Genomic DNA, 13,634 nt, shown 5'->3' with positions numbered 1-13,634 from the left:
AATCACTATGTTGTACACCTGAAACTAATGTAACATGATGTGTCAACTATACTCAAATAAAAATAAATAATAAAATAAAAAATAATTTTAAAAAAGAATAGCCGTCAATCATTAAATTTTTCAGAAGTGTGGTCTCAGTGTCGAAACAATCATTATTACCGGGGCAACAGATTAAGAGGCCATCTTTGCCGCCCAGTTGTCTTATAAGACACATTTACAAGGACAGTTTTATGATGGAGAATAGTATCTGATTTTCTTTTTTTTTTTATTATGTTCAGTTAGCCACTGTATAGTACATCATTAGGTTTTGATATAGTGTTCAGTAATTCATTAGTTGTGTATAACACCCAGTGCTCATCACAACATGTACCCTCCTTATTATTATTATGTTCAGTTAGCCAACATAGAGCATACTATTAGTTTTTGATGTAGTGTTGGATGAATTCATTAGTTGCATTTAACACCCAGTGCTCATCACAACATGTGCCCTCCTTAATACCCATCACCTGGTTACCCCCTCCCCCCACTTCCCATCCCTTCTGTAACTCTCAGTTTGTTTCCCGGAATCCAGAGTCTGTTGTAGTTCCACTCCCTCTCTGATGTCTTCCCATTCCGTTTTCCCTCCCTTCCCCTGTGGTCCTCTGCGATATTCCTTACATTCCACATAGGAGTGAAACCATATGATAATTGTCTTTCTCTGCTTGATTTATTTCACTTAGCATAATCCTCTCTAGTTCCATCCATGTCAGTGCAAATGGTGGGTATCCATCCTTTCTGATGACTGAGGAATATTCCATTGTGAGGAATATTCCATATGAACCACATCTTCTTATCCATTCGTCTGTTGAAGGGCATCTCGGCTCCTTCCACAGTTTGGCTATTGTGGACATTGCTGCTATGAACATTGGGGTGCATGTGCCCCTTCTTTTCACTACATCTGTATCTTTGGGGTAAATAGCCAGTAGTATAGTTCCTGGGTCATAGGGAAGTTCTATTTTTAGCATCTAGAAAACATCGGTATAATTACAACATTTTTATGCTATTCACATGAAATCCTAATAGCAATCTGGTAGTGTTGGTTCTATTATGGTCCTAATGCTTCACATTATAGAAATGAACCCTAGAGAGGTTTATTAATTAACCATGGTTAACATACGTGCATATTACATATTATATGTTGTACTCATATACGTTTATATACGTTTAATATTACATTAATATACGTTATACGTTTAATATTACATATGTTTATTCTGTAGCAACGCCAACATATAGCAAATGTACAGCAAATACACAACAATGCCAGATTTTGAAAACTGAATTTTGTGCCCAGAGTCCAGCTTTAACCAGTACATCCCGCTGCCTCTCCTTTTCCACATTTTCCAGGATCAGAGTGAGTTCCGTAGGAGCAGAGAGGTCTGTGAGGAGCGCTGAGTATCACTGTGCAGACTGTCCCATGCATGAGGGCATCCTGCCAGGATAACCTCATGGTAGCTGGAATCCAGCCCACACCTGGCCTGCCAAGGTGTGTGCGGCAGCATCTTCTGGGGGCAAGCAAGGGATACCTTTGCCTATTGTACACAAAGATACATCTCCCTTTCTCTCATGGCTTCTTTCTCATGACCTTGTTTTGCCTTCTCAGGTCTCTGCCTTTCCCTAGGAAAAGGAGGAGAAAATGATCAAGTTCCAGGTGAGCTGGGTTTTTATTTCTGTCATTGAACATTTTCTTTCACTTCTCAGTTAGGTGGACTCCTTTTTTCCTCTTCCTTGCCAAGAATAAAGAATTTCAGCAGATGTTAACCATTTATGTGCCATGCTCTTTGTTTTTAAAAACGTTTTCCCTTCAGTTCTTGTCTTATTATTTTATTTTTACAAATAATAGTGTAAATGAGAAAAGATTTTTATTTTTTTTAAAGATTTTATTTATTTTTATTTATTTGACCGAGATCACAAGTAGGCAGAGAGGCAGGCAGAGAGAGAGGGAAGCAGGCTCCCCACTGAGCAGAGAGCCTGATGTGGGGCTCAATCCCAGGACCCTGGGATCATGACCTGAGCCGAAGGCAGAGACTTTAACCCACTGAGCCAGCCAAGCGCCCTGAGAAAAGATTTTTAAATAGGGGCTCCTGGCTGCCTCAGTTGATGGAGCACGCAACTCTTGATCTCAAGGTTGTGAGTTCGAGCCCCACATTGTTGTGAGATTACTTAAAAATAAAATCTTAAAAAAAAAGAAATTCAAAAAAATGAAAAAGCTCACATATCACTCTGCTTATAAATTATTTATTTTTCAGTTATTTTATATATTATACAATAATAGATATGATTTTGAATTTTTTCACTTAAGATTATAATACTTAATTTGCCATCTAATATTATTTTAGTGGACGCTGTCCCCCCCCCCTTTTCACTATTCCCCATTCATAAGTTTTTAAGTTTTTGAGGATTCTAGCAGTTTTATGCAGAAGTATCAGTTTTGCTACATACAGTCTTTACTCAAAAAGCAATTTTTAAAAAGATTTATTTATTTATTTGAAAGATTGATTATTTATTTATTTATTTATTTATTTATAGGGGAGGGGCAGAGGGAGAGGCAGAGACTCTCAAGCAGATTCCCCACTGAGCATGGAGCCTGATGCAGGGCTCGATCCATTACGTTGAGATCATGACCTGACCCTAAACTAAGAGTTGGATGCTCAACTGACTGAGCCATCCAGGTGCCCCCACAAAAAGCAGTTCTGAGAGAATTATAATATAATTTGTCCTTCCATTGTAGGGACTCAAAACTAAAAAAACTTTTTTCTCCTAAGTGATGCCTCGGGTATTTTACAAAAAGAATACCTAAAAGATGTTTTTGTCTAACAGGATCATACCTAAAATGAACTCAGAAAAAAATTGTAAGATGTTTTCATCCAAAACCTCGATTTTTTTCTTCCCCAGACCTGAAACTGGTGTGTGTCTGTGTATGTTTGTGTGCTTTTGTGTGTTTCACCCTTCATGAATTAATTTATTAGAGCAATACAGATACTCAATTAAAAATTTGTAGTCATACTGTAGGACATGCAGGCACTTTCCATCTGTCACTTTATTCACTGTTCCAAGGGGGATTTAGAATAATCTGCACTGTTAACATGAAGGTAAGAGGTTCATGGAAGTTCAAGTCCTGGTCAAGTTCCTACAGCAGACGAGTATCCAGCCAACTCCAAAGCCTTTCCCTTATGGATAAAGAATATCAGGAAAGAGATACTGGAGGAAAGAAAGACAAAACAAAACAACATCCAAAACCATGCCAGGTTTTCATTCAGAGACCAAGGCCTGATGTGGCGACATTTGGACCTCCAGCCAGAAGAAATATCTTCATACAAAAAATTTACATTTTACTACAGTAAAAAGTTACAAGCCAAATAGCCCAAGTAGAATGAAAAGTATTTGCAACATATTTGGAAGAAAGAACTTAATGTCCCCAAAATGAATATTTTGAATACAGCAAGAATAAGAGATGACCTGCAAATACATAAAAGGGAGTGGTCTTCATTACTAATCAACTTTGTGAAAATTTTTCTAAATAACTGGTCTTTATTTCCCAAATTTACTTCTGAGATTATCAGAGATTTTTTTTTAAGTATTCATATCTGGCATTCATATCTGTTTTAAGTATTCATATCTGGTATAGAAGTTTAGGAATTTATACTTGGAAGAAGAATGAGCTGGAAAAATCTTTTTTGGAGGAAACACCTGTCATGAATCAAAATGCTGAAAGTTGTCATTCAGCATTACCATTTCTACTTTTCAGTATTCATTTTTTTTTTCTTTTTAAAGATTTTATTTATTTATTTGACAGAGAGAGATCACAAGTAGATGGAGAGGCAGGCAGAGAGAGAGAGAGAGGGAAGCAGGCTCCCTGCTGAGCAGAGAGCCCGATGCGGGCCTCGATCCCAGGACCCTGAGATCATGACCTGAGCCGAAGGCAGCGGCTTAACCCACTGAGCCACCCAGGCGCCCTTCAGTATTCATTTTAAGGAGATAATCCAAGGTCCACATGAAAGGGATTTTTGTTGTGACATTGTTTATGATAGATAATCTAAAACTGCATTATTTAGATGAGTTGATCGTATCCTACCTAGATCATTGACTTACTATACAGGATGACAGACGTGATCATAATACTAATCATAAGGGACGCCTGGGTGGCTCAGTCGGTTAAGCGTCTGCCTTCAGCTCAGGTTGTGATCCCAGGGTCCTGGGTTCAAGTCCTGCCTCGGGCTCCCTGCTCAGCGGGGAGCCTGCTTCTTCCTCTGCCTCTGCCTGCTTGTGCTCTCTCTCTCTCTCTCTCTGACAAATAAATAAATAAAATCTTTTAAAAAATAAATAATACTAATCATAGTCATAGCTAACATTTGTTGGGTACTCTGTGCCCGGCCCTGCTCCGAATTGCTTTCCCTATAGTCGCTCATGTTGTTATCAGTACCCTATGGTACAGGTATCAGCACATGGAGGAGAGAATGAAGACCTTCTCCAAGGGCACGTAGCTAGCACGAGGCAGTGTGAGGACAGGCAGCCCGGCTCTGGAACTGTACCCACGCCACCGCTGCACACTCCGGGGGCACATAGAGGGTGAACTTCATACTCCAACAGTGTGTAAAAGACCGATACCTGTAAGTTTGGGAAACTAAGTAAGTGGAATGTGTGCGTGTGTGTAAAACGGAGAACAGAGACTCTCCATCACACGCTATTGGAACTAAAGCTCTTCTGGGGGCAAATGGTGTTCTTTTTTTTTTTTTTTTTTTTTTAAGATTTTATTTATTTGACAGAGATCACAAGTAGAGAGGCAGGGGAAGCAGGCTCCCTGCCTAGCAGAGAGCCCGATGTGGGACTCGATCTCAGGACCCTGAGATCACGACCTGAGCTAAAGGCAGAGGCTTAACCCACTGAGCTACCCAGGCAGCCCAAATGGTGCTCTTAATAAAATTTAAAATTATAGCAGCCTATGATGATTACCTATAGTAGTGCTCACAAAAGTCAGCTGTTTGTTTGTTTGTTTGTTTGGCGGCGATGTAATGTCCACGATTTCTTTTCTTGTGTCCCTTTTGGTGGACGCAATGAGTGTCGTAGAAGGAAGCTACTTTGACTGGGTCCCCCAGATTCTAGAACAGCTTCCCATCCTTGACACTTTCTCAGTGCTGCCCCTCTTCCATAAACAGAGTCTGCGTGTGCTTGGTGTTGTAGGAGGCGGTGACGTTCAAGGACGTGGCGGTGGTCTTCAGTGAGGAGGAGCTGGGGCTGCTGGACCCCGCCCAGAGGAAACTGTACCGCGACGTGATGCTGGAGAACTTCAGGAACCTGGTCTCTGTGGGTGAGGACAGGCACTCGGTGTCTCAGGTGTTTCAAGCTCTGAGACCCTTGAAATCATGCTTGGTCAGATAAGAGTCCTAATAATCGCCGTACAACACTGACAAGATGTTTCTGTCCTTCGAACTATGTAATGGGGCGAATTGTGGTCCAGCCTGTTGTTTGTCATGAAGTCAGTTTAGTGAGTTACTCTAGTTTTTTTAATCTGCCCCCCCACCCCCACCCAGGCCAAGGGTGCCAGTAAAAGCAACTATGTATTAACTTGATTTTTCAGAGGTTTTTTTTTTCCTTTATTAGTGTATTTGTGAATAACTTCAAGCTTACAGAACATTTGCAGAAGTAAAGAATAAGAGCACCCCTATAGCTTTTACCTAGATTCACCTAGAGTAATATTTTTACCCATTTATTTTTTTTGTGAGCATGTTCCTTCTCTCTCCATATATATGTGTATGTACGGTAACATATGGATATTCATATTTTTTTCTGAACCATTTGAGGGTAATTTATATACACCATGGCCCTTTATCTCTAAATGCCTCATTGTATATGCAGAGTTTGGGAGTCCCCAAGACTGCCTTTATTCTGACACCAATTATAAGCTCGGGGGTCCCCAAGATATCCCTCAGCCTCAATAATTCCCTAGAACTCTCAGAAAGCACTGAAAGCGGTTATACTCATGGTTACACTTTATTAAATGAAAAGGATAGAGCCAAGGGAAGAGGCACCTGGGGCAGAATCCAGGGGATTTCTGGCACCAGCTTCTAGTTGTCTCTCCCAGAGGAGTCATAGACTGCAGGGACTCTACCCAGCAGTGACAGGTCATGGTACACATGGAGTATAGTACTGCCAACCAGGAAGGCTCACACGAGCTGTGGTGTCCAGAGCTTTTACTGCGGTTTGGCTGTATAGATGTGGCTGGACACCTGAGTGTGTGACCTTAGTTTCCAGTCCCTCTGGAAATCAGACTGATAGCAGGTGGCACCAAAGTCCCCACCATAAATCACATTGGTAAGCAATCTGGTGTTGAAGCCTCCACATGAGAAAGACACTCCTATGAGACAGGAAATCCCAAGGACTTAAAGATCACTTCCCAAGAGCTGGTGACAAAGACCAGACCTCTCTTTGAGCGAGCTTAATTCTTCACCGAACAGTGTATTTTGTAGAAATAAGAATATTCTCTTACATATTCCCAGTGCAACTGTAAGACTTTTATCCAATCTTTCATTTATGCTCTGATTTTTTCAGTAGAGCCAGTTACATTCCCAAAAGCACATTTTTCTTTCTCCAGAGTGAGGCCTAGTCTTGCGTCTAGTCTGACTGTCACATCTCTTCAGCCTCCTTTAGTTTGGAGCATTTCCACAGCAATTTCTTTATCTTTTGTGACAGCGACATTTTGGAAGAATACTGTTATTCCTCCCTTGCCCGTGCCCCCCATTTTTCATACAGCATTCCTAATACTTCCTTATAATTCGGTTCAGATGATCCATTCTGGCTGGAACTTGACATTGGCCGTCAGTCCTTTTGGGAACATCCCGGGTAGAGGCACAGCATCTGTCCCTCACTGGTGGTGCTGATTTTGATCACCCAGTCCAGATGTCCAGTTTCTCCACTATAAAATTACCGCTTTGTTTCTCTTGGCAATTGTAGGGCAACACTTTTTAAGACCACACAAATATTTCCCTGTAGATTTAACATCCAGTGCTGATCCTTGCCTTTGCTGGTCTTTACGAGGGTCCTTACAAAATGATTTTCTGACTTATTACCTCCTTCGCAGTTGGCAATCAGCTCTTGGCCTTCTATAGTAACCAAGAGCCCCACGTGCCTTAATCACTTACTTATGTATTTGTCAAGACTCATGAATTCTTTTTGTAAAAAATGGTTTATGATATTACTGTAATTATTTCAGTGCTGAAATTGTTCCAAATTTGGCCTTTTGTCATACGCCCCCACCATATTTTTGAGCACTTCCTTTACTTTATGGCATAGATGCTGCTCTGTGTTCATCTTTTATTTCATAACCCCAGCTCTGGAGTCCTCTGTTTCTTGGAGAATGGTTTTTAACAACAGGATCTGAATGCTGGGTACTGTCACCGCTACTGCGGTGGCTTTGTTTCTTGGTCTCGGGGGTTAGACCTAGAAGGCAGGCGTGTGCACATGCATATTTCACATGCATGTGCATCTACACGCATGAGTAGATGTTCCATTTCATGAAACATAAGGGAGATGTTAAGTAAAATTATCCTGAAATACCATTTCTCGCCTGTGAGATGCGCAAAAATTCAAATACTCAACACTGGAATTTTGGGGGGGAATTTGTGGGGAATATAAATATAAATATATAATATTTATATAAATATAAATTTATATAAAAATATATATAAATAAATAAGAATATAAATAAAATCTCATGCACCGGAAGTAGGAAAGCAAAATGAAACAGCCCTGAAGGAGGGGAATTTGACAACTATCCAGCTTTGTCATTGCCATGAAAGGACTGAATGGAGGGAGGATCAATGTTGCTTCCTGCTCTCTGGGAGCTGCTCATGCTTCAGTCATCCTCACCCGAGACCACCTCAGTGTTCGGAAGCACTTTGGAGAGCCTCTGGCCAATAACCAGTACCTGCAATTCAAACTGGCTGATATGGCAACAAGGCTGGTGGCCTCACGGCTGATAATCCGCAACTCAGCAGTGGCTCTCCAAGAGGAGCGGGAAGATGCAGTGGCCCTGTGCTCCATGGCCAAGCTCTTCGCTACGGATGAATGCTTTGCTGTGCGTGCTGATGCCCTCTGGCTGCCTTGGGTGGACAAGGAGCAACTGCTAGGTCCAGGGATATTAAGAGCCATTAGTCTACTCCTGGGGTGCTGCAAAGATCACCTTGGGGCTTAAGGATATAAATAAACTCATGAGAGACCTGCTTGGGAGCTCTCAGAACTGACTTTAAAAAAAAAAAAAAAATGTTCCTAGCAATGTTCCTAGCAATGTTCCTAGCAATTCACTTCTAGGAATTTTCCCCAAAGATAACGAAGTGCAAAAGAGCTTTAATAGTATACTGCGATTCACGTAAGAAAGAAGGGAAATAAGGAAACCTGTGGCTATCTGCTTGTCTTTATAAGAAGAAACCCAAGAAGGATTAATTAGAGATTCGTGAAGCTAGTCTCATATAGTGGGGGGAGGTAAGAGTGTGGAAGATATGTGTCACACTCCTTTGAGTGTGCCTTTCTGTCTGGTTTGGATTTTTGAGAATCCATTAGTTCAACACATTATACAAATTAAATAAGAAGAAACAAGTAAGAGGGGTAACTGGGTGATGGGCATTAAGGTGGGTACTTGTTGTAATGAGCGCTGGGTGTTAAATGCAGCTGATGAATCATTAAATTCTACCCCTGAAACAAACACTACACTCTATGTTAACTAACTAGAATTCAAATATAATCTTGAAAGACAAAGAATGCAAAAGTATGATAATCTAAAACTAAAAGAACAATGAAACAAATGAAATTAATTAGATTTGAAACTGGTACCCTAACCACACTGAAGAGAGCAAAGAAAGAAAGAACTTAGGGACATAGCTAAGGAGCACAGCACATGACTGTGTCCCCTTAGTGTTAGGTGCAGTGGGAGGGGGCTGGGAAAACAAATTGCAGTCCTGAAGAATTTCTAGTGGATTTTCTTATTGCAGTGAGATGTAAGAAGCCATTCTGAAACTACTTTTTTTTTTTTTTTTAAGATTTTATTTATTTGACAGAGGGAGACACAGCGAGAGAGGGAGCACCAGCAGGGGAGCAGCAGAGGGAGAGAGAGAGAAGCAGGCTTCCCGCCAAGCAGGGAGCCCAATATGGGGCTCGATCCCAGGACCCGGATCATGACCTGAGCCAAAGGCAGCTGCTTAATGACTGAGCCACCCAGGCGCCCCCTAAAACTATTTTAGATGTATTACAGGTGCCACAGCAATTTACTGGAGAAAATACAGTGTTTTCAACAGAGGGTGTTGAAACATTTAGACTTCTGCATGCATCTGTGCCCATGCCTTGCATCTCACTAAGAAATTGACTCAAAGTGGGTAAAAGACCCAATGGAAACTGTAAAAGTATGAAACTTCTAGAAAGAAACACAGGAGAAAATCTTCTTGACCTTGGGTTAGGCAAACAGTTCTTAGACACCAAAAGCATGATTCAGAAACCCAAAAAAAAAAAAAAAAAAAAATCAGTTGGACTTCATCAAAACTTAAAACTTCTGCTCTCCTTGCCTTTCTTCAGGGAACCAGCCCTTCAAGCCAGACCTTATATTCCAGCTGGAGAGAGAAGAAAAGCTCTTGATGATGGAGACGGAAACCCAAAGAGATGGATATTTAGGTAAGAACCGTGCTGCAGTAACACAGCAGCTAGAGATCCTCTCCTTAGACATGAGTCAGAACATGTCAGGCCCTAAGCTGTCTATGCCCTCAGCCACCTCTGGCTTTCCATATTTATCTGTAGGTGTTTACTTCTGCTCATTCATTCTGTTCTGCTCTGCCTCATTGCTGCCCATCAGACCATCATAATTATGCTTCTGCTTTGGATTACTTGACTTGCTTTTCTCTTTGCCTTGAGTGAATGAATTGGTTAACAGATGCAAGGTCCTAACTGTCCTCAGCCCTCTGTGGGACAGCTGGCAGGCGTAGAATAAATCAGCACAATCAAAGGATATTCTAGAATGCTGTTTGTTTTCTGATGAAGGCCTATCCTAATTCTAATGGTGTAGGTGTGCTTGAGTATAGATAGGTAGCCGTCGCAGTGCCTGCGTGGCTCAGTGGGTTTAAGTCTCTGCCTTCAGCTCAGGTCATGATCTCAGGGTCTCGGGCTCTCTGCTCAGCGGGGAGCCTGCTTCCTCCTCTCTCTCTGCCTGCCTCACTGCCTACTTGTGACCTCTGTCTGTCAAATAAATAAAATTTTTAAGAAAAAAATTAGGTAGCCATTATCCTTAAAAGATTAAGAAAAGCCAGTCAACTAGAGTCAGTATCAGAAGTGATCAGTGCCGGGGCACCTGGGTGGCTCAGTGGGTTAAGCCGCTGCCTTCGGCTCAGGTCATGATCTCAGGGTCCTGGGATCGAGGCCCGCATCGGGCTCTCTGCTCAGCAGGGAGCCTGCTTCCCTCTCTCTCTCTCTCTGCCTGCCTCTCTGTCTGCTTGTGATCTCTCTCTGTCAAATGAACAAATAAAATCTTAAAAAAAAAAAAAAAAAGTGATCAGTGCCAGCATCATAAGTGGTCCTTCCCAGGTAGCAATTTCAACTGAGACCCTCTTGCATTGACTTCCTTGTTCAAATGCCCAGTTCTTTATCTTTCCATTCTGCCCTCTCTTTTCGTCCTCTTTATCCATTCATCTATTGATTGACACTTCAGTTGTTTCCCTATCTTGGCTACTGTACATAATGCTGCCGTCAACATGGGAGTGTGTATATCTTATTGAATTAACATTTTCATCTTCTTCAGATAAGTACCCAGCAGTGGAATTACTAGATCATATGATAGTTCTCTTTTTAATTTTTTGAGGAACCCGTTTTCTGTAGTGGTTGCACAAATTTCCATTCCCACCAACAGTGCACGAGGCTTCCCTTCACTCTGCATCCTGGCCAACACTTTCTCTCTTTCCGCTTTTTGATGCTGGCCATTGTAACAGGTATGAGGTGGTATTTCTCTGTGGCTTCGATATGCATTTCCCTGATGATGAGTGACGTTGACTATCTTTTCTTGTCTGTTGGCCATCTGTCTTTTTTGAAAAATATCTATTCAGATCTTCCATGCATTTTCTGTGTGGATTGTTTGGGGGATTTTTTTTTGCTATTGAGTTGTAGCGATTATTCATGTATTTTGTATACTAGCTCTTTATCAGCTATGTGATTTACAGTTATTTTTTTCCATTCAGTAGGTTGCCTTTTTATTTTTCTGATGGTTTACTTTGCTCTGCAGAAGCTTTTTGGTTTGATGTGGTCCCACCTTTTATTTTTTTTTGTTGTTTTTCCTTTTGGGGTCAGATAAAATATTCACCAAGACTGAGGTCAAGGAGCTTACTGCCTGTGTTTTCTTCTAGAGTTTCATGGTTTTAGTCTCTTCTGTTCAAGACTAATCCATTTTGAGTTCATTTTTGTGTATGGTGTAAGTAAGTGGTCCAGTTTCATTCTTTTGCATGTGGCTGTCCCAACACTATTTGGTTTTCCCAACACTATTTGTTGGGGAGATTTCTTTTCCCCACTGCATATTCTTGCTCCTTTTGTTGTAAATTAACTGACCACATAAGCACGGGTTTATTTCTGGGCTCTATTCTGTTCCATTGATCTATGTGCCTTTTTATATGAATACCAAACTATTTATTATCTATTTACTTATTTAAATTTAATTAGCCAACATATAGTATGTCATTAGTTGCAGAGGTGGTGTTCAGTAATTCATCAGTTATGTATATCACTTAGTGCTCATCACTATTTTACTTACCGTTGTGTTGTAATACTGTTTGAAATAAGGGAGGATGATGCCTCTAACTTTGTTCTTTCTCAAGATTGCTTTGGCTATTTGAGGTCTTTTGTCATACAGATTTTTGGGGTTGTTTATTCTATTTCTGCAGAAAATACCATTGGATTTTGATAGGGATTATACTGGATTTGTAATTGCTTTGGGTAGCATGGACATTTTAACAATATTAATTGTTCCAATCCATGAGCGTGAATATATTTCCATTTATTTGTGTCTTCTTCAATTTCTTTCATTAATTTTTCTCTTCATTAATTTTGTGTCTTGTAATTTTTCCAACATATAGGTTTTTCACTTCCTTGGTTAAATTTATTCCTAGATATTTTATTCTTTGTGATGCAGTTGTAAAAGGGATTGTTTTCTTAATTTCTCCAATAGTTTGTTATTAGCTTAAAGAAATGCCCAGATTTTTTTTTTTTTTTTTTTCAAATCTTCGTTCTCTTGAGGATCTAGGGTATAACTTTCAGCTGGTGGCCATTGTAAGCAGAAAAAAAGAAGCTGTACTCTAAAGGTTCACATATCCTGAGGGAGAGAAAGAATCTATTTTTCTTTTTTTTTTTTTTAATTATTTGACAGACAGAGATCACAAGTAGGCAGAGAGGCAGGCAGAGAGAGACAGGAGGAGGCAGGCTCCCCGCTGAGCAGAGAGCCCGACGCGGGGCTCGATCCCACGACCCTGGGATCATGACCCGAGCGGAAGGCAGAGGCTTTAACCCACTGAGGCACCCAGGCGCCCCTGAGAAAGAATCTATTTCAAGTGCTAATTTGTTCCTTATATTTTGAAACTCTAGCCCATGTAGGCATGAAACTAAAATGTACAAACCTACTCATTGATATTTTTCCACATTTCCATATTTGAACTTTGCATTTGAGCCTTGCTATTATTTCATTGTGAAGTTTATACTTTCCTCAAATATTTAGACCAGTGGTTTTTATACTTTTCTGGTCACGTCCCCCACTATGTAATATAACCCTGTATAGACAGTGTATGTATACGTACATATCTGCACATCTGAAACAAGTATTTCATGCAGTGATATCTGGACATGCAGTGTACTGCTGATATCTTCTGGGTTTTTTTAAGTTACATGCATAACCTCCTAAATCGATTTTAAGCCTCACAAATGGTTTCTCACCATTAGTGTTCTCACGCTGTTCTAGGTCATACGTTCCAAATATATCTGACAATATCTCATAATCTGTTTTCAAAAGTACAGCCTTCCTTACCAGTCACTAAATCATGTCTCATATTTGGAAAGTGATAAGCAAAATAATTTTACTTACAGTAAAACAAGTGATTGGGTGTACATACAGTCAACTTATCAAGCCACATAAGTAAACAGAATCTGTTTCGTGGAACTGCCTGGTTAATTCCGTCTGAGGTACAGTCATCATCCTCTTAGAGCCACCTGCAGCCCTTGCTTCCATGAGGTGTCACAGTCCCCAGGGGTTCTGAATGATGACCCTTTACCAGCCCCGTACCTTAATAGTGCCGGTGGCTGCTGATGAAAAATGAAACTCCCAGCAAGGATGGAAAGCAAAGTTTCAGTCCGTAGGGCCAGACAGACATCATGGCTCCACAAACCAAGGGCTTTGGGGCTTTTCTTTTCTTTTCCTTCTATAGCAAGTTGTTTCTGTTTTTCATTTGCATTATGAGAGAGTGTCATCTCCCATAATATCCAAACCATCCACTTCATTAACCATGAGATCCTTACTTTTAGTAACCTCCACCTTTCTTTCTTTCTTTCTTTTTAAGATTTTATTTATTTGAGGGAGTGAGAGAGTG

At 40.7% G+C, this 13,634-nt stretch overlaps 1 protein-coding gene across 6 annotated transcripts in view; it reads left to right on the top strand.

Annotated features, from left to right (window-relative positions):
• ZNF112 (zinc finger protein 112) overlaps positions 1-13,634 on the top strand; it is a 41,935-nt gene that overhangs the window by 14,427 nt on the left and 13,874 nt on the right. For 3 of the 6 annotated variants that reach the window (XM_047711231.1, XM_047711233.1, XM_047711232.1), the window contains 3 exons: positions 1,643-1,690; positions 5,221-5,347; positions 9,601-9,696. In XM_047711231.1, coding sequence (XP_047567187.1) covers positions 1,676-1,690; positions 5,221-5,347; positions 9,601-9,696 — 238 coding nt within the window. In that variant the 5' untranslated portion in view covers positions 1,643-1,675. Of the gene's footprint in view, positions 1-1,386; positions 1,526-1,642; positions 1,691-5,220; positions 5,348-9,600; positions 9,697-13,634 lie in introns of those variants that run through there. The other 3 variants (XM_047711234.1, XM_047711235.1, XM_047711236.1) reach the window with 3 other exon arrangements.

This window comes from Lutra lutra, chromosome 17 (genome assembly GCF_902655055.1).
Source record: "Lutra lutra chromosome 17, mLutLut1.2, whole genome shotgun sequence".
Lineage (NCBI taxonomy): Eukaryota > Metazoa > Chordata > Mammalia > Carnivora > Mustelidae > Lutra > Lutra lutra.
Note: the sequence above shows the minus strand (reverse complement) of the source record. Positions and strands in the feature narration are given on the sequence as shown.